Raw genomic sequence first — 25,961 nt, 5'->3', positions numbered from 1 at the left:
GAATGAAATATTCTCATTGAATACTTTGCTCTGTACAAAGTTGAATGTGCTGACAACATGTGAAATTGATTGTCCATCAGTGTTGCTTCCTAAGCGGACAGTTTGATTTCACAGAAGTTTGATTTACTTGGAGTTATATTGTGTTGTTCAAGTGTTCCCTTTATTTTTTTGAGCAGTATATGTTGTAAGCTGCCCCGAGTCCTTTGAGAGGGGTGGCATATAAATCCAAGAAAGAAAGAAAGAAGGAAGGAAGGAAAGAAAGGAAGGAAAGAAAGGAAGAAAGAAAGAAAAAGGGAGGGAGGGAGAGAGAGAGAAAGAAAGAAAAAGAAAGAAAGAAGGAGGGAGGGAGAGAGAGAGAGAGAGAAAGAAAGAAAGAAAGAAAGAAAGAAAGAAGCCCATGGTTAGATATTGATGTTGTGCGTAAAGTGAATGCATCAACTATTACGTACTTACTTAATAGTGAAGCCTGCCCTTCCATTCTAAAATTGCTTTCATGATGTGTTCCTTCCTCAGTCTGACGTCATTCAAATATTGCCTCTTTTCCCAAAGTGCTGGAGCTATTCTGAGGAACTCCCCATTAGCCATGCTGTCAGTTCCCCAAGAGCATCTTCTTGCCCAGCTCAGCTCAGCTCAGCCTCCTCCGCCTGTGACTGCACATAATGTGTTGTGTTTCTCCCCAGCTTTCACTGCCACCTGTACCCGTATCCTGAGAATGAAGCTGAGCGCACAGATACCTTACGTGGGCTACGAACTCAAGTGGAAGACCTGAACATAGTAAGGATTCTCAGCAGGGATTGGGGCAGAGGAAGTATGCAGGAGGCTGTGGTGGATCCAGTACCTTTTTTTCCCCCAGTGAAAGAAAAAAATATTGAGAAGTCTAATAATGGCAAATTCTACATAAATATTGTCATTTCAATTTTCCCTTAAGATTTATCAGCAATGTTTTTCAACTATTGGGACTGCAGGATTGTTGGAATCCTGCAAATCTTTGCAAGATTTCTTTGTTCTCTCTCTCTCCCCCCAATTTTTTAACCTGAAAAAAGGTTAAAATACAAAATGCCAAAATAAAAAAGTACAACAGAGATTAACAAAAAAAGTGTCTTAAAAAATCCTCCAACCGACATATAACATCCTCTCTAGCTGCTGCTGATTAATATAATGCAGCAATGTTTTCCTCTGTGAAACGGGCCAAAATAATTCTAAACTGGCAAACTGCTAAATTGCTTAAAAATAGTTAGCCTGTCATCTGTAAACTATATTAATAATAAAGTAGTTAACAGGGAGGAAATGAACATATGTAAGAATATAAAAATAATAAAAATTGTGAACAGTAATAGGAGAAAGACGAAGCTCAAGTTCCAAAAAAAAATCCAAAAATTTACCATGACTTCAATCCCAAATCACCCCAAATGTTAACCTTAATTGGTCCTCGATCAAATATTCAATTTTGTTTCTTTATACCAGCTCTTATCAATGGCTGGTTGATTGAATACAATAAGTCCATTCTCTAAAGCAGTGTCTCCCAACCTTGGCAACTTGAATATATTTGGACTTCAACTCCCAGAATTCCCCAGCCAGCGAATGCTGGCTGGGGAATTCTTGGAGTTGAAGTCCAGATATCTTCAAGTTGCCAAGGTTGGGAAACACTGCTCTAAAGCTTTGGCTTTGGAAGATGCCTTTGTTCCAGATCAGAAGTGTGCAATTCAGCCATGAGTTCACCAAATCTTACAAGTCTGTGTAGTTTTAAAAATGTTATTTTTTTTGAAAGCCAGTAGTGCTTTTTAGATAGTGTATTTGTCCATCACTCCTGTAAAACACTTAATTTTTCCTTCAAAGCTTATAAAAGTCATTCCTCTCCTATTTCTTGAAGTGCAGAGGTTTCTTCTATGTTTTCCTGTTTTACCCAAGTCTGATTTGGAAAGGACTTTGTCCTTCCCCCTATGTGTCCACCCCTTTTCTCCTATTTGTCTCTTCACTTCTTATAATAAACTGTTTCCATTTCTTTTACTAATTTATAAATATAATTAGAACATTGGGGGAAGTTGTCAGTTTAAAAAGTGTAGATATGATGAGGTCAGAAAGGGAGGAGAATGTTGTGTATCAAGAAAGTTTAGTTTTGGCACCAATGTTTTTTACTGTTAGTGTATGATGTTTTATTTTTTGATTGTGATTGTCTACTTTTGCTTAAGACAGGTAGAAATACAAATAGCAATAGCATTTAGACTTATATATCTCTTCATAGTGCTTTTACTGCCCTCTCTAAGCGGTTTACAGAATCAGCATATTTGCTCCCAACAACCTGGGTCCTCATTTTACCCAGCTCGGAAGGATGGAAGGCTGAGCCAACCTTGAGCCGGCGGTGAGATTTGAACTGCTGAACTACAGCTGGCAGTTAGTTGAAGTAGCTTGCAGTGCTGCACTCTAACCACTGCGCCACCCCGGCTCAAATGTTCTGCTCTGAGCATCTTCCATAATATTAACTTTAAATCACTCTGCTAATGAAAGCTGTGAACTCAGTCCGTCTTGTGTTGTCTCCCTCCCAAACTCTTGCAAACAGGTGTTGGGCCAGACAGAGCAGTACTTGGACCAGGTGCTTCAAAAAGTGCTTTCAGTTCTACCTGCATGGGAAGTCCAGATCCAGAAGATGAAGGCTATCTACTTCATCCTCAATCAGTGCAGCTTCAGCATCACTGATAAATGCCTCATTGGGGAGGTCTGGTGCCCTGTCCGTGATCTTCCCGCTGTGCAGCAGGCCTTGCGTGAAGGATCGGTAAGCGCCACTGGATGTCTGTAGGGATGTCTTTTCTCCTCTTGTCATCCTTCTTGTGCACTGCCTGCGATGCTATAGATCATGAGGAGAAAGGTACAGTGGCACCGCTACCTACAAACTCCTATACTTATGAACTTTTCTAGATATGAGCCAAGTGTTCAAGATTTTTTTTGCCTCTTCTCACGAACCATTTTCTACATGCGAACCCGAGCTTCTGAAAGGGAGGAAACAGGGCCGGAAAAGGCAGGGAGAAGCCTCCATGGGGCCTCTCTAGGAATCTCCGGGGAGGAAACAGCTGGAAAAGGTGGGGAGAAACCTTTGTGTGGCCTCTCCAAGAATCTCCTGGGAGGAAACGGCCTCCGCCCTCCCTGTGGTTTCCCTAATCGCACACATTATTTGCTTTTACATTGATTCCTATGGGAAAAATGGCTTCTTCTTAGAAACTTTTCTACTTAAGAACCCAGTCACGGAACGAATTAAGTTCGTATGTAGAGGTACCACTGTATTGCTTTTTCTCAATAATTCATTCCTCTTTGCACTAGTAGCTGAAAGGAAATTCCTTTGGCTGATAGGTTAACCAATAAGAGCTGCCGCCACCCCCAAAATGTTGCAGGATTGGTGCCCCTATTCTCAGATAGCTGAAACCTGCCTTCCTGTGGAACTTACCATATTTTTCGAAGCTTAGGACTTACCCGAGTATAAGATGCACTTAATTTTGGGAGAGGAAAATAAGGGGGGGGGGGGATCTACCTACAAAGTATTCATCTGTCTAGAGGCCTTAGCCTAGTCAGCTTAAGCACATTATTATATACCCGGGTTAGTCCTGAAAAAAAAAATCTTCGGAGGGAGTAGCAATGAAAACAAGCCTGCAAAGATTTAGGACTGAAAAAAAACCTTCTTCGGAATAGCAGTGCAAAACATCCTGCAAGCCAGGATGATTGTTGGCACTTCATTAGGACTGAAAAAACCTTTTTTGGAGGGAGTAGCAATGAAAACAAGCCGGGAAGGGCCAGGAAGATTGTTAGCACCTTGTTAGAGCTGAGGGGGAAAGCTTTAAAAAAAGCTACATTAATATAAAACGCACCCAAATTTTCAGTCTCTTCTTTTGGGGGGGTAGGAGAAGGTGCGTCTTATACTCTGAAAATACGGTACCATTCTGACGATCTTCATTCAAGCTAAGTTTTAGTAGGAAAGTATCTCCTCTGAAGATTGTTTCTCCACACCTCACCCTCAAAAAGTATAATTCTTTAAGGCAAGCCTTGTGCTCTTAAAGCATACGAGTGCTTCCTATATATTTTGGTTACGTAACAGAAGTATCTAATGGACTGAGATTGCTACTAACGTGTAATTAATTTTCTTTGCCATTTCCCCTATAGAGCAGTAATTTTTTCAAGATTAAAAAAAATCTTTAAAAATTAAATCTTAAAAAAATATACCCATGAGGGTATAAAGAAATGCTTGGAAATATGTAAATAATGTGTGCTTAAAATCTCAGGAGCTAAAGGATCAAAATTTCCAGTGGGTGAAAAATGTGAAGTCAGGGACTTGCATAGCTCCTGCATCCTCCTAGGAGGCTCCAGGTAGCTTCCCTGTAACATACGGATTTTAAAGCTGCGACTTTTGACGTACTTTTATATTATTTGAGATAGGACTTCAAGCTTCCCAATTATTCCGCGAGAGTTCTCGATTGTGAGAGGTAGCTTACAAAAGGTAATTAATGGAAGATAATTAGTGTTTGTAACCCTGGAAACTTACATTTTTTTTTTGGAAAGCAATAGCTGAGTAGTGGCCTTTGCAAAAAGGCCATTGCACTTGTCATGGTCCACTTGATTTAGTGCTCCAAATGCTTTTAGCATGGGTTGCAGTTTGTCTTTGGGATGAGTACTTGGATGATTCATAGCTCTGCACTCTAGAGCAGTGTTTCCCAACCTTGGCAACTTGAAGATATCTGGACTTCAACTCCCAGAATCCCCCAGCCAGCAAATGCTGGCTGGGGAATTCTGGGAGTTGAAGTCCAGATATCTTCAAGTTGCCAAGGTTGGGAAACACTGCTGTAGAGGTTGAGTCACTGAAAGCGAGCTCAGAGAGAGAGAGAGAGAGAGGAGGAAAAGTGGCCAAACCCAAGAACATCTGTTGCCTAAACTGCCTTGGGTGATTGTCTTTTGTTCCTACAGCAGCGCAGTGGTTCTGGAGTGGAGTCCTTTGTCCACCGGATTCTCTGCACTGAGAGCCCGCCAACTCTCATTCGCACCAATAAATTCACTGCTGGCTTCCAGAACATTATTGATGCCTATGGGGTGGCCAGCTATCAAGAGATGAACCCAGGTGAGGAAATATGCTCCATCCCTCATCTCTTCACCTGTGGAGGTTTGGTCCATTGCTTGATACCCATTTCCTTGCCAATGGCGGGGTGGGACAGATACAGTAACGGCTCCTGCCACATACCTCCCAGAGACCAATTAGATCCCAGAGGATTCGCCCTTGCCAGGTTTCGTCAACTAAGCAATGTCGTTTGGCGGGCCCGCGGGGGAGGGCCTTCTCTGTGGCAGCCCCGGCTCTTTGGAACCAACTACTCCCCGATATCCGTACTGCCCCTACCCTACTGGTCTTCTGAAAAGACTTGAAGTTCTGGCTCTGCCGACAGGCCTGGGGGCCTGAGAATTAACAACCTACTTCCGGCGATACATTTTTTGACTGGTGTGTGTGATAGTAGGATTGACTGGTATGTGTGATGATTAGTATTAATTATTAGGGATTTTTATTATTATAATTAAGGTGGTTTTTTTTACTGTTTTAACATTGAATTTGACTTCTTTATTGTGTCGTTTCATTGTTGTGAGCCACCTTGAGTCCTGAAAGAATGTGCAACATATAAGTCAAATTGAAAGAAAGAAAGAAAGAAAGAAAGAAAGCATGCATGAATGAATGAATGAATGAATGCATGAATGAATCTCCTCCCTTCCAAACAAAGATAAGCCATGTGGAGTGTAAAAGAGAGAAGAAATCCAGCAGGAACTAGTGTTAGTTCTAGAGTTTGCATAAGCCCAATATGAGAGGACGAGATACGTTGGTTACTCCTGATTTTTGTGTGATTCAAAAAAATCCCCACCAACCAACATACAGGGATGATGACACTTTGGACTGAATAAAGCAACAGGGCAAGTAGCTGTGGGGCTTTCCTTAATCTTCTCAGCTGATATCAGCTCTCCTTTGCAGCTCCTTACACCATCATCACTTTCCCGTTCCTCTTTGCTGTCATGTTTGGGGATGTTGGCCATGGGCTACTGATGTTCATCTTTGCCCTTTGGATGGTGCTTTTTGAGAACCGACCTGGAATGAAGAAGGCGGAAAATGAGGTGAGCCTTGCTTGGTTGAATAAGATCTTTCCATGGAATGTGCACTTTAGGTTAGATGGAAAAGAAAGATGACCTATTTCTGCCAGGTATCTGGAAATAATTTTAGAACAAGGTCATCCCAGGGGTGAAACTCAGCAGGTTCTGACAACTTCTGGAGAATTGGTAGCGGAAATTTTGAGTAGTTCGGAGAACTGGTAGCAGAAATTTTGAGTAATTTGGAAAACCAGCAAATACCATCTCTGGCTGGCCCCAGAGTGGGGTGGGAATGGAGGATTTTGCAATATCCTTCCCCCAGGAGTGGGGTAGAAATTGAAATTTTTGCAGTGTCTTTCCCCTACCACACCTACCAAGCCCCACCCACAGAACCGGTAGGGAAAAACTTCAAATTTCATCCTTCATTCATCCCCCCTTTTTCTCCTGTAGGACCACAAGATGGTGCTACCCGTTTTTTAAATCCTCAAAAAACAAATATGAATTATAGTAACCCCTCGCTACTTTTCGGTTCATCATTTGCGGATTCGCTACTTCACGGGTTTTGAAAGGGGGCTTAAATCCCTTAAATCCATTGAAAATTTTGAATCCATTAAAAATCCATAAAATTCTTCTACCGTACTACTGTACTCTATTAAAGAAACTGGTAGGATATCACATGTAGTTCCAGCTGAGAAACATTATAGAATGACTGTTTAATGCAGAGAGTGGGTTTTAAAAGTCCAAATACTGGTTAAATACATTAAAAAATATAATATCTTTCCTCTACTTCACGGAAATTCGTTTTTCGCAGGTAGTCTTGGAACACATCCCCTGCGAAAAATGAGGGATCACTGTAGTTTTGGCTGGCAGCTACCCTGGCCCCAGTTTGTGTCTCTGACTATTTGGGAAGCTGAACACTTTCAGAAATTAACGTAATAACTGTAAATGGGCTGCTGAGTACGTTCCCTCCGTGGATCATCCGTACTTAATGTTACCTTCCCTTATCAGATCTGGCAGATGTTCTTTGCGGGCCGCTACCTCATCCTCTTAATGGGTGCCTTCTCTATTTACACTGGTTTCATCTACAATGAATGCTTCAGCAAGGCACTGACGATCTTCCCCTCTGCTTGGAGTGTTGCTGCGATGGCCAACAACTCGGACTGGAGGTATCAAGGGTCAAAAGCCAAAAATTCCCCTTCTCCTTGGTGGAGGCCATAGTCGTCACTTACATAGAAACGTAGAAGACTGAAGGCAGAAAAAGATCTCATGATCCATCTAGTCTGCCCTTATACTATTTCCTGTATTTTTATCTTAGGATGGATATATGTTTATCCCAGGCATGTTTAAATTCAGTTTAACCACACCTGCTGGAAGTTTGTTCCAAGGATCTACTACTCTTTCAGTAAAATAATATTTTCTCATGTTGCCTTTGATCTTTCCCCCAACTAACTTCAGATTGTGTCCCCTTGTCCTTGTGTTCACTTTCCTATTAAAAACACTTCCCTCCTGAACCTTATTTAACCCTTTAACATATTTAAATGTTTCGATCATGTCCCCCCTTTTCCTTCTGTCCTCCAGACTGTACAGATTGAGTTCATTAAGTCTTTCCTGATATGTTTTATGCTTAAGACCTTCCACCATTCTTGTAGCCCGTCTTTGGACCCGTTCAATTTTGTCAATATCTTTTTGTAGGTGAGGTCTCCAGAACTGAACACAGTATTCCAAATGTGGTCTCACTAGCGCTCTATATAAGGGGATCACAATCTCCCTCTTCCTGCTTGTTATACCTCTAGCTATGCAGCCAAGCTTTTCCTATTTGCTTTTCCTACCGCCCGACCACACTGCTCACCCATTTTGAGACTGTCAGAATTCACTACCCCTAAATCCTTCTCTTCTGAAGTTTTTGCTAACACAGTACTGCCAATACAATACTCAGATTGAGGATTCCTTTTCCCCAAGTGCATTATTTTACATTTGGAAACTTGAAACTCTTCTTTTTTTCCCCCCTCACAGCACGGATTATATCATAGAAAGCGTTGCTCTAGACCTGGACCCCAATGTCACTGGCGTCTTTAAGGGTCCCTACCCTTTTGGCATAGATCCGGTAAGTGGAGTGGCCACTTGAAACAAGTAGGCACGTGGGTTGCTATACTGGATGAAAAGGAACGAGGCATATTCAATCATGTTGAACAAATGTAAAGTTCACAGGCTTCCATTGTCTTTCAGTTGACTTCAAAGTGTGACGATTTCAATAGGAATTCTCAATGCAATGTGCCTGTCTTCCTTAGTTATATTCTGCCTTTCCTTCAGGAGCTTAAGGTGGCATGTGTAATTTTCTCCCTCCCAATTTCTTTCAAGAAAGTTGAAGGTTTTCTTGACAGAAAAGACTCCTTTTGTGTGGGGAACTATTGTCAGGTAATTCCACTGACTGCTGAGCACCTTGCTGCAGTGTTGTTGCTGCATCAACAATAGGTGGTTATATAACTCAGTGTTTCCCAACCTTGGCCATTTGAAGATATCTGGACTTCAACTCCCAGCATTCCCCAGCCAGCATTCGCTGGCTGGGGAATTCTGGGAGTTGAAGTCCAGATATCTTCAAGTGGCCAAGGTTGGGAAACACTGATATAACTGACTTAACTAACTAACATGCAAAGTGACATGATGCAGCTAACAAAAATAGGTTCCCCCCTTAGTCATTGGAGGGTTTTTTGGTTTCTTTGGCCCAGTCTGTGTGGCAGAGATAAAACAAGGGAAAGACCAATATACATAGTCTCTTAAGCTTTCAGAGGAAAAAAACAATGTAAATGCATTAAACAAACAAACAAACTATAGTTTGAACAAGAGTATGATGGGATGCAATACATTTTTTGAATATAGTTTTATTATTGCTGAATATTTAACCATGACCTCATGTAGTTTCCTAACTGGTTTATTAATATATAGGGGTTTTAGAATATAACAAGTTAGATTTCTATGTGTTTTTAGTATTGAGATTTTTAGAGTATTTAATATTAGATGTCTTCATGTTTTTGTATTTGTTTACTCTGAGCCGTTCTGAGTCCCAAGAGAAGGGCGGCATAGAAATCTGATAAATACATAAATAAATAATAAATAAATAATATCTAACACCCCTGTGCTGATATCCAAGAATATTAGGCTATACAGTGCCAAGCAATTAGTTCCAGCATTCTGACAGGGAATTCTGGGAGATATTTTTCCAACTCAACTAAAGGTCAATACTGTAGCTAGGTAAAAACTGACTTGAGACAAAACAAAATTAATATCAGTTTAATATCTCAACATAGTCCTGAGATTTAATCAGAATTGCAGTTAACTTTAGGCAAATATGTAATCTCAGATTCAATTTGGGGTATATGCATTTGCAATACAGTGATCCCTCGATTATCGCGAGGGTTCCGTTCCAAGACCCCTCGCGATAATCGATTTTTCGCGATGTAGGGTTGCGGAAGTAAAAACATCATCTGCGCATGCGCGCCCTTTTTCCATGGCCGCGCATGCGCAGATGGTGGAGTTTGCATGGGCGGCGGGGAAACCCGGATCTTCGTCTGCTCGCTGCTGCTGCGGCCGCCCAGCAGCTGATCTGCTCGGCGGCAGCAGCGAGGAGCCGAATCGGGCTTTCCCCTTTGCGTGGGTGGCGGGGAAACCCCGATCTTCGTCTGCTCGCTGCTGCTGCAGCAGCAGCGAGCAGATGAAGATTGGGGTTTCCCCGCCGCCCACGCAAAGGGGAAACCCCGGCTCCTCGCTGATGCCCCCGCCCGCCCGCCTGCCCGCCGCCCCCCGCCCGCCGCCCGCCAGCAAGAGGGGGAGAGATAGAGAAAGAGAGAGAAGGAAAGAAAGAGATGAGAGAGGGAGGAAGAGAGTGTGAGAGAGGAAGAAACAAGATAGAGAAAGAGAGAGAGAAAGAAAGATGAGAAAGGAAGGGAGAGTGACGTCATCGGGTGGAAAAATCGCGATATAGCGTTTCGCGAAGCTCGAGATCGCGAAACTCGAGGGATCACTGTATACTGTATTTATTTCTATTGCCATCCTTTGTGTAAATGTACAAAGCTATATTTAAGAAAGGTGCCATCTTGGCATCCATATATCGTAACCAATCAATTATATGAAAGAACGGGTTTTCAAACTGTTTTGATGGAAAAATCTTTTTTCACCCCACGTTGCTCTTTTATGTTACTTTTACACCCAAAGTCCAGCTGTAAAGAAGACCAAACCAGAATTAAAATTAATTTGATTTTTCTCTCCCCTGCTTTCCTTTTATTTGTTTCCCCTTCCCAAATCTAAACTGGCTCTTGTCATTGCCATGCGTGAGATGTTTCTCTTCTTTTCTTGTGAACCAGATCTGGAGTCTGGCTGTTAATCACCTCACTTTTCTAAACTCCTTCAAAATGAAGATGTCTGTAATCTTGGGCGTTTTTCACATGACCTTTGGGGTGTTTGTTGGCATCTTCAACCACTTGTGAGTATCCAGTTGATGTATCACTGCTGCTTAGTCAACCAAGGTGGTTTTGGAAAGACGGGTTTTAAAAGGGAGTTGGATACATTTTTGGAGGGTAAAATTGATAGTAGCTAGACATAATGACAGCTACCATATTTTTCGGAGTATAAGACACACCTTTTTAACAAGATGATGAAAACCTTGATGCATCTTATACACCAAATATAGCCCAACCCAGCAACATGGTGGACATGTCCACGTATAAAAAAGATTTGGAAAAAAATTCAAACATGGATTCAGGATATTACGACAATCAAACTAAAATTAAAACCAGAGACGTTTCTTTTGGGCATAATAGATGAAAAAGGTAAAAAAGATGATTTTTATTTGATTCACCACATAATCACAGCCACAAGAATTACAATTGCACAGAACTGGAAAAAAGAGGATACACCATCAGAAAGAGAAATTATTAAGAAAATATACGATTGTGCAGAAATGGACAGACTCGCCCAAAAACTCAAAAACAAAGAAGACTCAAGATACTATGAAATCTGGGAAAAATTCTACGATTGGGTAACAAAGAGAAATAAGACAAAATTTAAACAAAAACAGGCTGACAAATAGAAAAAATATTGACAGTGACTAAACACATAATTCTGAAAACCCTCAATCAATTGGACATCATTTTCAATCCAAACTGACCTTAGACAAAGTGTATATCAGAGAGAATATGGTAAAACCGCAGCCGCTACTTGCTGCACATCGTTAAGTATAAGAATTTAGAACTGTCAAACAGTTTAAGGGGGGGCATGGGCGAAGGAAGGGACAGATTGTAAAAAACATCTAGACAGAAGGTTTAGAATTTACTGTTATGTATATATTATATATATTAAGTTTGCTATGCTGAAACGATATGGATTATCTGTTCAGAACAATTATATGAAACAAACACAATGAATGTATAGCTAACACTATATGTAGATATAACGATGCAAATTAAGATGTATTTGTCCTTCCTTTTTTATTTATGTAATATAATAAAAACTATTTTATTAAAAAAAAAAAGACACACCTTTTTAACAAGATGATGAAAACCTTGATGCATCTTATACACCAAATATAGCCCAACCCAGCAACCACCACCCTTTGGCCTCTGCCTACCTGCAATTTACGTCATTGCAGCAAACAGAACAGAGCCTGTTAAGCCAAGCAACTGATTATCAGCTTCCTGACCCTCAGCTGATTGAAGCTTCAGCCACCTAGTAGAACTGAAAGTGAAGCTAATGCTGCAAGGAGGCAAATTGCTGGGAGGTAAAGGCAGAGTTCTGAAACTGGATGCAAGGAGATAAGTCAATAATTATAAATGTCTGTAGAATGTTCCAATTATTAGACTTATTTTTTTAAAGGCTGCTTTATTATTTTTCTAGACAACTTAAGGAAATGAAGAAGCTTTTTAAAATAAATGCTTGATCTGAAGAGGCCCAGTGCTTTTGTATCTTCTTTTTTTTTTTTACATTTTTAAAAAATATACTTTATTAGTTTATAAAAAAAGAAAGAAAACAGGGGAAAAGAGGGATGTGGGAGGGGGAGGGGGTAAACAGTATTATTATACAACGGCTTATATATATTATTGTATACACATTCCGAGTATTTGTCTATATGTAAATATTTTGTATTCAATATTCTTATTTGGATAATCTTATGGCTGTAATATTTAATAGTCCAAGATAACGTGGAAAGAAAAGGGATAGAAAAGGAAAGAGGGAAGAAAGAAAAGAAGAAGGAAGAGAGAAGAGAGAGAAAGAGAGAGTAGTAGTAGTACCTGCAAGCTAGCAGGCATTTGGATTGTGACGGCTTAGTTTGATTATGTTTGTTGTTTTTGTTAGTAAGACGTAATTGTAGGTTGTAATATTGGTAAGTTTCTAGTAATTATCAAATGGATTGAATTCAGATGGGTTGTATTGATTTTGGTCTGAATTTCTATTGTGCATATCTTTATTTTGATTCATATTAAGAGATTTTAATTATTTTTCATTTTATTGTCTTTAGATTTAGATAACCATCTGAACCATTTCTCCCAGGCCTTGTAGAACTCTGAATCATTTTTGTTTTGAATTTCCATTGTTATTTTTGTTAGTTCAGCACATTCCATAATTTTACTAATGATGGTTAGATTTGTCGGAATGTCTTCTTCTAAATAGCAGAGAATAACTATACTTCCAGAAAGCCACATCCATTTAACAGCATCTGTGCAAGTAGAATCTGAAATGTAACAGTATCCTGTTTTAGTATTATGATAAGACAAATGAGTTAAGCCCTGACTTAATCATGTTTGGAGTAGATCAATTTAAATAAATGGGAGGAGTTAATGTGACTACATTTAAGAAAACATTCTGGCATTAATATACTGCCATTTCTCCAATTCTTTGCTATTTCTATGGGTCAGGCACACATGCACAGAAATACACAGCAAACAGTGTATATCATCTGTGCTGTTTGCTGGGAGGCAAATTGCTGGGAGGCAGAGGCAGAATATTGTATCAGTATTGTATTCGGTGCATCTTATTCTCCAAAAAATATGGTATATGCTCTGTCCTCTTCCTTAGAGGTGGAGGAACATAATGGAGGTTGAGCTGCTACTTCTCAAGAGGCATCTGGGTATAATCAGTGATATTGGTCTGGATGTGTCTCTGATGGTTTGGCTGATGGCTTCTCTTGTCTCTTTGGTTTGCAGCCACTTCAAGCAAACATACAAGATCCTATTGGTTTTCCTTCCAGAGATCACATTTCTTCTGCTGCTTTTTGGCTACCTTGTAATCCTGATATTTTACAAATGGTTTATGTATGATGCGTCTAACTCCATGTTCGCCCCTAGCATTCTCATCCAATTCATTAACATGTTCATGTTTTCAGAGGCTACTGGAAATCGTCCGCTCTTTAATCAGCAGGTAAATTGCTTTTAGCATCGTACCCAACCTTTTGATTACCTATTTAAAAAGTGTTGCTCCCTTTAATTCTTTATTGGTTTTCTTCTTTCCAGAATTTGTTGTGTTGAATGGGACAAATAATACTTAATGGTTCCAAATGTGCATCATTGTCAAATAGTGTAAGAACAGAGGAAGCTGCTTGGGGATAAAATGTTTCCTTGAAATCTGGATTTTATTATTTTATTTTATTTTATTTATTTTATATTTTATTTTATTTTATATTTTATTATTATTTTATTTTATATTTTATATTTTATTATTTTATTTTATTTTATTTAATTTATTTTGGTTCACATTCCTAAAGCTGCCAAATGTGTCAGTGATTTTGGTGGCATGCAAAATTAAACATGGGTGTATAAAGCACAGGTCAGTGATCACAAACCTTTTTTTCCTCGGGTGCTGAAAGAGCATGTGCCCAATAGGCTCATGTTTTGCCGTCCCCAGGCTCCAGAGGCTTCCCTGGAGCCGGGGGAGAGTAAAACACCCTTCCCCATTCTCTCGCAGAGGCTCTCTGGAGCCAAAAACACCTCCCAGAGCCAAAAATCAGCTGGCCAGCATACACATGCATACACATGCTCATTGGAGCTGAGCTAGGGCAACAGCTTGTGTGCCAGCAGATATGGCTCCATGTGCCATCACTGGCATAGGTCTTCAAAGATGGCAACTTTAAGACTTGTGGACTTCAACTCCCAGAATTCTCTATGCTGGCTAGAGAATTCTGGGAGTTGAAGTCCACAAGTCTTAAACTTGCCAAGTTTGGAGACCCCTGGTATAACAAAAGCAAAAACAGAAAAAGAAGATAGTTTCCCTAATAAAAACTATTTAAAGCTCTCAGATAGGAACCCTGCGTCCCACACTAATCAGAGCCTAGGGCAGTGATGGCGAGCCTTTTTTGGTTTGCCTGCCAAAAGGGTGTGGGTGGGTGTGCTAGCATGCGTGCATGTGCCTATACCCCTTCCCTTCCCCCCACACATGTACAGCTCCCCCTTGCGCATACGCACAGGCCTTTCTGAAGCCTGGTAGATGAAAGAAAATGCCCAAACGGGCAAACCGGAAGTTTGGAAAATGCACTTCCGGTTTGCCCATTGTGCTGTTTTATGCACTCCGGGGCTTTAGGAAGCTTCCCTGAACCCTCCGGAGTGCAAAAAAGAGAAGAACGGGCAAAACGGAAGTCCGTTTTCCAAACTTCTGGTTTCTCCATTGGGTGATATTTTTTTTTTGCCTCCAGGGCTTCAAGGAAGCTTCCCTGTAGCATCCAAAGGGCAAAACGGCCTTTTCCAAGGCCGAAAGTCATCTGGCCAGCGTGTGTGCTGGAGCTGAAACATGGCAAAGTCTTGTGTGCCCACCTATTTGGCTCCCTGTGCCACCTGTGCCATAGGTTTATTTGTTTATTTTATTTATTTATTCAATTTTTATGCCGCCCTTCTCCTTAGACTCAGGGTGGCTTACAACATGTTAGCAATAGCGCTTCTTAACAGAGCCAGCGTATTGCCCCCACAGTCCGGGTCCTCATTTTACCCATCTCGAAAGGATGGAAGGCTGAGTCAACCTTGAGCCGGTGATGAGATTTGAACCGCTGACTTACAGATCTACAGTCAGCTTCAGTGGCCTGCAGTACAGCACTCTACCTGCTGTGCCACCCCGGCTCATCACTGGCCTAGGTTTGCCATCACCCGCCTAGGGAAATCTCTGAGTGATGCTATTTGATAGAACAGGGATGACAACAGAAAAAGGTTCCAATTGGACTGCATCGTTTAATAGATGGAATCTTGTGAAAGGAGATAAAAACAAAAGGAAAAAGGATTAACCTTAACACTCCCTATCTTCAGATAACCCCCTCTGAGACTGAATTATGCGTACCTATTTGACAGTCTCATCCACAGACAAATTATGAATGAAAGTTGCCTTGTTACATATTAAGATGGCTTTGTTCTGTTCAATCATGGATATTCATTTACATTGGTTTTTTAATCCCAGCTTTTTTGAGAAATGTAATTTGAGATGAATTTTCTGTCCAAATAGTGATATCAGTTTCACAAGTCAATCCATCATTTGTAATATTTTGCAATGATGAATAATGTGCATACAAGAGGTACAAAGCCATAAGACCTTTTGAATATAGATATAGATTGAGAAACTAAACACAAATGTAATTCTAGCTATTGAGAGGTAATCAAAAATGCCTTTGGTATTTGTTGTGGTGGAATAGTGGTTAGAATGCAGTACTGCAGGCTACCTCTGCTGGCTGCCTGCAGTTTGTCAGTCTCACCAGGCTCAAGGTTGACTCATCCTTCCGAGATTGGTAAAATGAGGACCCAGATTGTTGGAGCAATATGCTGACTCTGTAAACTGCTTAGAGAGGGCTGTAAAGCACTATACAAGTGTGGCGCTATTGCTTCCGTGTTTCCCCGAAAATAATCCATGTCCCCATTTTCAAGGAAAATGTTTAAAATGGAACTAAGTAATCAAAATATTATCAATGGCATGTTTAATATCAGAAAATTATTCCCTTTACTGGGTAACAACACCTTTCAAACTTATTGTGCTAGTAACTATTTTTAAAGACAAACATGTCGATTGTAATACTTCGAGAGAAGCATTGAGTGGTTTCCTAATTTTCAGAATCGTGGGGGTTTTTTGCTTTGCTAATAAGACAAGATATGATTACAGTGTAAAAAAGATCCTGATCAATAAAGTTTAACAGGATAGGAATTGAAGTAAAGTGTGAGAAAGAGAGGAAGGGAGAAGAGGCTGCTGGATTTGTCTTTGTTTTAGTATCTTGTTCTGATTGTGAGATCCAACCCAGTAAAGTTTTTTTAAAAAATTCCTGTAACATTATTTTAGTTCTGAATGCTTGGAGATGGGGCTGCAATAACCACAACTGTCCTCTTGCTCACCACAGAAAACAGTGCAGACGGTATTGATGGCGCTGGCTATAGCCTCTGTACCCATCTTGCTGCTGGGGACGCCCCTTTATCACTGGCACAAACATCGCCAGAAAGTTAATAAACCTCAGGTAAGAATCACTCCCTGGCATAAATGTAGGACTGTTGTGCAAACTAGTTCCCTAATTCAGTTGCCAGCTATGGGGATTTTAAGACTTTCATCTCTTGGGCCCTCCAATTTAAGGACTGAGCCGAGAACAGCCTATAATGAACACTGAAGCATCCTCAAAGAAGATACATGCCATTAAGGAAAATACCAGATTTGCGTGGGGTGATGGGGGAATTTTATATAATCTGGATGCTAGATCTGGAATGAGGCCAGGTGATATTTGAGCAGCCTTGTTGTGGCCTGCCAGTGGGCAGCAGAGTTGGACAGTATGGAGATCGGGAAAGAACATGGCTCAGTCCTGGAGGCTGGGGAAGACTCGGACAAGGGCTCTGTGTCGGAGGCAGAGAGGGAGCCAAGGCTGTCTGGCAGTTACCAGCTGCCTCTGGAGCTAGACAGCAAAGAGGCAGAGGAACAGCTGGAGCCTGTTCCCCAGTGTGCGCATGTGTAGAGCTGCCAGAAGAAAAGAACAGCTAAGAAATCAGGGTCGACTTGAGAGTAAAGCCATAGGTGGATGATGAATGGCCCCTCTCATAGGAAATACAGTGTTCCCTTGATTTTCGCGGGGGATGCGTTCTGAGACCGCCCGCGAAAGCCGAATTTCCGCGAAGTAGAGATGCGGAAGTAAATACACCATTTTTTGGCTATGGACAGTATCACAAGCCTTCCCTTAACACTTTAAACCCCTAAATTACCATTTCCCATTCCCTTAACAACCATTTACTCACCATTATTACTGGTACTCACCATTGAATAAAACACTTAGTGATCCTGATATTTATAAACATAATTACTTATTAACAATAATTATTATTTTTTTGTTATTTATTTGCAAAAATTATTGATTGATTGATTGATTGATTGGATTTGTATGCCACCCCTCTCCGTAGACTCGGGGCGGCTAAGAACAGTAATAAAAACAGCACATAACATTAGTTTGGCGATGACGTATGACATCACCGGGCGGGAAAAACCGTGGTATAGAAAAAAAATTGTGAAATATTTTTTAATTAATATTTTTTGAAAAACCGCGGTATTCGCTATTCGCGAAGTTTGAACTTGCGAAAATCGAGGGAGCACTGTAAAGAGGAGCGAAAGGGGAGTGGGCTTTTGCAGGAAACAATTCATTCGGTCATTCGGTTCAGGAGTGTGAAGATCTATCCGTGAATCTCAGAGGCTCTGTGCCAAGTCTATCCTTGCACAGCACTGTGTTTGGAAAATATTTACATAGCAGATTTCCAAGTTAGATAAGCTCTATGGTCATAAACTCATCTTTGAACGAGTGTTCGCCGGGCCTTTGCTGAATGTGAATGTGAGGAATTCACATTTGTTTAATAAAAGGGGTTTTGTCAGGACCAGAATTCTGCTTCATACTTTTTGCGAAAGCCTAGGTCAAAACAAGTCTCTTCACTGTTGGCTGATGTGTTTTGGGGATCTTTGCAGCCCAATCCTTCCACAGCAGGAGAACGGCAGACTCTGCTGAACTCACAGGAACGAAAGGGATCTGTGAACATTGCGGAAGATGACATGGATCACATGGAAAGCAACCAGGAGGAAGAGGAAGAGAAGGTAACACATTTACTTTAATTTGGTTGCGATGAATTTTGTTCCATGTCCTCCCTCCCAGCCTTTGGATCAGTACAGTGGTACCTCTACCTAAGAACGCCTCTACTTACGAACTTTTCTAGATAAGAACCGGGTGTTCCAGATTTTTTTGCCTCTTCTCAAGAACCTTTTTCCACTTACAAACCCGAGCCTCCGAAACTGTAACCGGAAAAGGCGGGGAGAAGGCTCCGTGGGGCCTCTCTAGGAATCTCCTGGGAGGAATCAGGGCCGGAAAAGATGGGGAGAAGCCTCCATGGGGCCTCTCTAGGAATCTCCCTGGAGGAAACAGGGCCAGAAAAGGCAGGTAGAAGCCTCTGTGGGGCCTCTCTAGGAATCTCCTAGGAGGAAACAGGGCCGGAAAAGGCAGGGAGAAGGCTCCGTGGGGCCTCTCTAGGAATCTCCCTGGAGGAAACAGGGCTTACGAACTTACAGACTTTTCTAGATAAGATTTTTCAAGATTGTTCAAGATTTTTTTGCCTCTTCTCAAGAACCATTTTCCACTTACAAACCCGAGCCTCTGAAACTTTAACCGGAAAAGGCGGGGAGAAGCCTCTGTGGGGCCTCTCTAGGAATCTCCTGGGAGGAAACGGGGCCTCCACCTTCCCTGTGGTTTCCCCAATCACACGCATTGTTTGCTTTTTCATTGATTCGTATGGGAAAAATTGCTTCTTTTTATAAACTTTTCTATTTAAGAACCTGGTCGCGGAACAAATTAAGTTTGTAAGTAGAGGTGCTACTACTTTGTGCCGATTTGCCACAACCTGAAGACTTTATTTTCACTTAAGTGATTTTTTTTTTAGACATGGTAGGAGACTAGAAGAAAGGCTGAAATAATTGAAACAACCAGCATAGAGAGATAGATCAATATGTATGTTTTGAACAGAAGGATGCAGGCAGCAAAAACTAGAAAAGCTGCAGTTATGTCAAAATGGAAAACAGGTTTGTCAGGATGGAGTTGTATAAAAAAAGCAACTTCCTATTTGTGACCCAAGATCTTAAGTTTATAAGTTCATAGGCTGTGCTACAGGTAGTCCTCAAGTTACGACCACAATTGAGCCCCAAAATTTATGTTGTTAAGTGAAACATGTGCTAAGCGTGTTTGCCCCATTTTTACGGTTTTTCTCACCACAAGTTGTTAAGTGAATGGTTGCATTTGTTTTACGTTAGTGACATGGCTGTTAAGTGAATCTGGCTTCCCCCATTGACTTTGCTTGTCAGAAGTTCACAAAAGATGATCTAGGACATTGATCGTTATAAATATGAACCAATTGCCCTGCATCTAAATGTTGATTATATGACCATGGGAATGCAACAACAGTTGTGTGAAAAAGAGTTCATAAGTCACTTTTTTCAGTGCTGTTGCAAATTCGAATGGTTACTAAATGAACTGTTGTAAGTCGCCTGTGCTACCTGTACTCCTGTCATTTTCATCCCAACATTATTGATGCTTAAAATCTATTGAATGCTCTGTTCATCAGTCTTTATTTGCTGTCTCCCACTCCTCCCTCTCATCTTCTTTCATTTCCTTTCTTTGGATTTTTGAAAACGCTCCCGGGATGGGAGGGCTTAGTTGAGAGTGCCTGGTTAATCCTCACTGCCACCCCAATTCTTTTCCCCTCTTGCCCGTAGTTTGACGCTGGTGACGTCTTTATGCATCAAGCGATCCACACTATTGAGTTTTGCCTGGGCTGCATCTCGAACACGGCCTCTTATCTGCGTCTCTGGGCTCTCAGCTTGGCCCACGCACGTGAGTTGCTGGGGGGATGGGAAACAGAGAAGGCTTTCTTTGGCTTGCAAACCTCCGTGATAATTTCGCAAATTACTCAAGACCCACCTATATCGCCAGACATGGGGGAACTGAGACACCTCCCCCAGGCTTTTATATTTTATGTTTGGTATGTATGTGTTGCATGGTTTTTTAATTGTTGGGGTTTTATATATCTTTTTCTTTTAATATTAGATTTGTCTTACTGTTATATTGTCTTATACTATTGTTGTGAGCCGCTCCGAGTCTTCGGAGAGGGGTGGCATCATTATTATTATTATTATTATTATTATTATTATTATTATTATTATTATTTATTATTGGATTTGTATGCCGCCCCTCTCCCTGGACTCAGGGCGGCTAACAACAGTGACAAAAACAGAATGTAAAAATCCAATACTATAATATCTAAAAACCCTTGTTATAAAACCAATCATACATACAAACATACCATGCATAAATTGTAGAAGCCTAGGGGAAAAATTATCTTAGTTCCCCCATGCCTGACGGCAGAGGTGGGTTTTGAGGAGCTTACGAAAGGCAAGGAGGGTGGGGGCAATTCTGATCTCTGGGGGGAGTTGGTTCCGGAGGGTCGGGGCCGCCACAGAGAAGGCTCTTCCCCTGGGCCCCGCCAACCAACATTGTTTAGTTGACGGGACCCGGAGAAGGCCCACTCTGTGGGACCTAACTGGTCGCTGGCATACAAATCTAATACATTATTATTTATTATTATTATTATTATCTGTTTATTTGGTTGGTGAGAATTTTTCCTGAAATTCCCTGGGAAAAGTAAATGGTGGCTGGGTTCATATATTGCAGCATAAACAAACAAGCAAACAAACAAGTAGTTTGTTTAGTTATGCTTTTGTATAGCATGGTTAGGGCAGTGATGGCAAACCTATGGCATGGGTGCCACAGGTGGCACACGGAGCCATATCTGCTGACATGCGAGCTGTTGCCCTAGCTCAGCTCCAACATGCATGTCTGTGCCGGCCAGCTGATTTTTGGCTCGCACAGAGGCTCTGGGAGGCAGTTTTTGGCTTCCAGAGAGTCTCCTGGGGGATGGTGGAGAAATACAAGCCTACTGGACCCACCAGAACTTGCGAAACAGGCAGTTTCTGGCTTCCAAGGGGCCTCCAGAGGGTGGGGGAAGCTGTTTTCGCATTGAATTATGGGTGTGGGCACTCACACCTGTGCAAAGGCACACGCGCACGCTCTTTCGGCACCCGAGGGAAAAAATGTTCACCATCACTGGTGTAGTTTGTTATGTCACCACAGAGAAAGGTGACTTATTCAACAAAACAAGGTTAAACAAACTTTTAAGTCTAGACACCTTGTATAATCTTTGTGTGGGGTTTTTCCTCTTACGCTAGGCTGAGCCATTATTTGTTTAACCGTGGTCAACAAACTAATCGACAAGGTTGACTATTTACCCAGAAAATGCCATGTAAATAAAGCCAGAGATTTTGGCATAGGAATTAAGTCCACGTGTGCAATCGGCAGAGATTTCTAGTAGGCAACAGGAAGAGAATTTTCCCCTTTGCAATCTTTGCTAACTCTCGTGCTTATTCCTGTCCACAGAGCTCTCAGAGGTCCTCTGGACCATGGTGATGAAGAATGGCTTTGTGATTCAGAGCTTCGCAGGCAGTGTTGCCCTTGTTCCTGTCTTTGCTTTCTTTGCAATATTGACTGTGGCCATTTTGCTGGTGATGGAGGGACTCTCGGCTTTCCTGCACGCCCTACGTCTTCATTGGTGAGATATATATAGCAATAGATCTTCACAGGGCTTTCCGGCCCTCTCTAAGCGATTTACAGAGCCGGCATATTGCTCTCCCCCTCCCCCAAAATAAAAATCTGAGTCCTCGTTTTACCGACCGCGGAAGGATGGGAGGCTGAGTCAACCTAGAGCCAGTGAAAATCAAATTGCCAAACTGCAGGCAGCAGAATTAGCCTCCAAAATTCCATTCTAATCATTGTGACACTATGGCTCACACACGCATGGGAAAGGGAATTCTCCTGGCAAACACAAGAACATTTTGTGTAAATATTACTGCCTTATTCGAGTTGGATGGCTAAATTCCTCTATGCTATCATTTAGGAATCAGAGGGCTATAAATAATTCTTAAAGAGATCAAGTCTATGATCCTAGTTCAGTGCTGGCAAACCTGTGGCACGGGTGCCACAGGTGGCACGCGGAGCCATATCTGCTGGTACGCAAGCTGTTGCCCTAGCTCAGTGCCAATGTGCATGTGTGTGCCAGCCAACTGATTTTTGGCTTCCACAGAGGCTCTGGGAGGTCAGTTTTGGCTTTCAGAGAGCCTCTGAGAGATGGGGGAGGGTGTTTTTACCCTTCTCCGGCTCCAGGAAAGCCTTTGGAGCTTGGGGAGGGCGAAACATGAGCCTACTGGGCTCACCAGAACCTGGAAAACAGGCCGTTTCCAGCCTCCAGAGAGCCTCTGGATGTGGGGGAGGCTGTTTTCGCACTCCACAGGCATTGAATTATGGGTATAGGCACTTGCACCCAAGGAAAAAAGGTTCGCCATCACTGTCCTAGATAGGTTGTTGAATCCTAGGGTGACACAGCACACCTGTATTGGAACTGGTTATAGTTCAATTATAGACCCAAGAGTTCAATTATTATTTAATTATAGAGTTCAGTTATGGCAAACCTTTGGCATGGGTGCTACAGATGGCACGTGGAGCCTTCTTTGTGGACACGCAAGCCGTCCACCAGCTCAGCTCCACTGCCTCTTTGGGCGCCTCCCGCTAGCCAGCTGATTGTGGGGTCTGCCTTGCTTGCAGGAGACGTGCGTATATGCATGGGTGGGGGCCGCGAGGGGGGGGCCTACCTTTCTCCTCACTTTCTGCCATCCGTGTCTTCCCAGATCTCCCCCTCAGCACTGTTTGGGGATGGGAGGCTTTCCCTCCCTCCCTCCCAGCTCTGTTTTGGGATGGGAAGCAAAAACGGGATCGCGCATGTGTGTGTGTAGGATGTTTGCACACCTGTGCAGAGGGCGGGCTGCATGGGACGGGCATTGTATTATGGGTATGGGCACGCAGGCGTGAAAGCACACACGTGCGTAGTTTTGGCGCCAAGGGGACAAAAGATTAGCCATCACTGTCCTAGACTGACCTTTCCTGTATTTTTCAGGGTGGAATTCCAGAATAAATTCTATTCAGGTGCTGGGTACCAGTTTATCCCCTTCACCTTCACCAGCGACCTTTGGATCTAAGAAGAAGAACAGTGACTGCTTCTCTCCAGAAAGGGAATATTTAGTATTCTGAACTAATGGGCAAAGCTACCAGCTTATGTTGCTTTTTAAAAAAAATTTAAACTGATTCTTGCTTCTCCCTCTACTGATTGTGACTTCTCTCCAGGAAAAACGTGCCCCAGCCTTTAACAAACGGTTACAGTTAAACCTGTGCTGCCTCACACACAATATATCAGTATTTAGGCTGATATCTTGGAACCGAAGGAACAATCCTCCACCTCTCTGTTTTGAATCATGCCACTTTGTTTCCAGATCTTTTGACATGTTGCTCCGATAAACCTTCTTATCCACGTCTCTGTAACCTGAAAGCTCTGGTGGGAAAGGAGGGTAAAAGACTTTAAGGAAAATCAGAATATAGGAAATATTGAAATGTGGCCCGATAAGACGTACAAGGACATTGTCCATTTGTATCGCTCCTCTGTGTAAAATGGGACTGGTTTACTTATTTAAGATTGGTTGACAAGAGACCTGGCCTAGGCACTTTTTAAATTACCTTCTGCCTTCTGCAGATATGCACTAGAATTTTATTGGGTGTTAACGTCCAGGTCAGACTCAGAAAAAAAAATTTTAATGACAAAGAACTCAGGTTGATGCTGCATCTGCCAAAATATAAGGTGGAGGCACTGGGAAGTCAAAGCTGTCAAGATAGGTTTGATCTAAACCAATGCAAATGACATATTGGGGGTTATTACAGGGAAGTGGATTGAGGTGACTGTGGCTGTTCTTTCTATCGTTTGAACTCAGTTAACTGGCTGTCAGCAAAACATCAATGGAAACGTGGACCAGAGACGGAGCAAATGAAAACAGCACCTCTCCCATGCAGGCCAACTAAGTTTTAATTTTGCCAAAAGCAAAAGACGGATTCTTGGCATGAAGTGCACTACAAGTCTCCTTCACATTGAAGGCAGGCAGGCCTCAAAAAAACGCATCAGAATCTTGTCATATCCTCCCATTAAGAGAAGGACAGTGCATTCAATAGGCCACGTAGAATTCTGTGCTAAAGACTTTGAAATCCTTATCCCCTGTGGCACTAACTCGGCAGTAGAAATAAAACTCGCTAATTTTTACCTCTGCCTGTAGAGCATTTTGTAGTTGCAAGATTTGCTTGGGATTTCTGCTTTGCAGGTTTGAACATGTTGTGGGGTTGAATTCCTTAACTGTTGTTAAAGAATTGTGGGCTGTTTCAGAGAGGCAAGGAGTGGGATCAGTTATGAGCAGGTGGCCAGGATCTCAGTGAAATTGACTTTCTGTTCTGAGTTCCATTACAACTTTTAAAAGAGATTAGTTTACATCCTATCTATATATAACAGTGGTTCTCAACCTGGGGGTCGGGACCCCTTTGGTGTTTAACAATCGTTTCACAGGGGTCGCCCAAGACCATGGGAAAAGACAAATTCCCCAAGATGTTAGGAACTAAAGCTTCTATTCTGGCGCCTTGGAACATATTTTTTTACAATCCGACCAATCAGGCGTTTACAGTGGGGGTGTCCCTCTGACCTTCCTGCCAATCAGCTTAAAGCTCTGTTGGGAGAATTGACCCTAGACTTATCGTTGGGGGTCACCACAACATGAGGAACTGTATTAAGGGGTCACGGCATTAGAAAGGTTGAGAACAACTGATATATAATTGTTTAATATGAAATTGAGGAAGTGATAGGAAGCTGTTATCTAGAGCAAGGGATAAGATACACTGTATTTTTCGGAGTATAAGATGCACCTTAGTTTTGGAGGAGGAAAATGGGGGGGGGGGAAATCTGCCTACCAGGTATTCATCTGGCTAGCGACTTTAGTCTGGTCAGCTTCAGCACATTATTTTATCCTTTGGTTAGAGCTTTAAAAAACCTTATTTGGAGTGAGTAGCAATGAAAAAGCCTGCAAAGACCTAGGGCTGAAAAAAACATTATTTGGAATGAGTAGCAATGAAAAGTATGCAAAGACCTAGGGCTGAAAAAAACCTTATTTGGAGGGTGTAGCAATGAAAAGCCTGCAAAGACCTAGGGCTGGAAAAAACATTATTTGGAATGAGTAGCAATGAAAAAGCCTGCAAAGACCTAGGGCTGAAAAAAACATTATTTGGAATGAGTAGCAATGAAAAGTCTGCAAAGACCTAGGGCTGGAAAAAACCTTATTTGGAGGGTGTAGCAATGAAAAGCCTGCAAAGATCTAGGGCTGAAAAAACCTTATTTGGAGGGTGTAGCAATGAAAAGCCTGCAAAGACCTAGGGCTGGAAAAAACATTATTTGGAATGAGTAGCAATGAAAAAGCCTGCAAAGACCTAGGGCTGAAAAAAACATTATTTGGAATGAGTAGCAATGAAAAGTCTGCAAAGACCTAGGGCTGAAAAAAACCTTATTTGGAGGGTGTAGCAATGAAAAGCCTGCAAAGACCTAGGGCTGGAAAAAACATTATTTGGAATGAGTAGCAATGAAAAAGCCTGCAAAGACCTAGGGCTGAAAAAAACATTATTTGGAATGAGTAGCAATGAAAAGTCTGCAAAGACCTAGGGCTGGAAAAAACCTTATTTGGAGGGTGTAGCAATGAAAAGCCTGCAAAGATCTAGGGCTGAAAAAACATTATTTGGAGGGTGTAGCAATGAAAAGCCTGCAAAGACCTAGGGCTGAAAAAAACCTTATTTGGAGGATGTAGCAATGAAAAAGCCTGCAAAGACCTAGGGCTGAAAAAAACATTATTTAGAATGAGTAGCAATGAAAAGTCTGCAAAGA

The 25,961-nt window shown here is 41.8% G+C and overlaps 1 protein-coding gene across 2 annotated transcripts in view; it reads left to right on the top strand.

The window, feature by feature from the left end:
* Window positions 1–24,305, top strand: part of TCIRG1 (T cell immune regulator 1, ATPase H+ transporting V0 subunit a3) — a 43,534-nt gene extending 19,229 nt beyond the window's left edge. For both annotated transcript variants that reach the window (XM_070727790.1, XM_070727783.1), the window contains exons 9-21: window positions 681–774; window positions 2,558–2,770; window positions 4,945–5,095; window positions 5,987–6,126; window positions 7,108–7,265; window positions 8,113–8,203; window positions 10,458–10,576; window positions 13,293–13,506; window positions 16,448–16,561; window positions 18,040–18,165; window positions 19,831–19,948; window positions 21,548–21,719; window positions 23,118–24,305. In XM_070727790.1, the coding sequence (XP_070583891.1) occupies window positions 681–774; window positions 2,558–2,770; window positions 4,945–5,095; window positions 5,987–6,126; window positions 7,108–7,265; window positions 8,113–8,203; window positions 10,458–10,576; window positions 13,293–13,506; window positions 16,448–16,561; window positions 18,040–18,165; window positions 19,831–19,948; window positions 21,548–21,719; window positions 23,118–23,199 (1,792 nt within the window). In that variant the 3' untranslated portion in view covers window positions 23,200–24,305. The remainder of the gene's footprint in view (window positions 1–680; window positions 775–2,557; window positions 2,771–4,944; window positions 5,096–5,986; window positions 6,127–7,107; window positions 7,266–8,112; window positions 8,204–10,457; window positions 10,577–13,292; window positions 13,507–16,447; window positions 16,562–18,039; window positions 18,166–19,830; window positions 19,949–21,547; window positions 21,720–23,117) is intronic.
* The last annotated feature ends 1,656 nt before the right edge of the window (window positions 24,306–25,961 follow it).

This window comes from Erythrolamprus reginae, chromosome 1, assembly GCF_031021105.1.
Source record: "Erythrolamprus reginae isolate rEryReg1 chromosome 1, rEryReg1.hap1, whole genome shotgun sequence".
Taxonomy (NCBI): Eukaryota; Metazoa; Chordata; class Lepidosauria; order Squamata; family Dipsadidae; genus Erythrolamprus; species Erythrolamprus reginae.
This window is presented reverse-complemented; position numbering and strand designations above follow the sequence as displayed.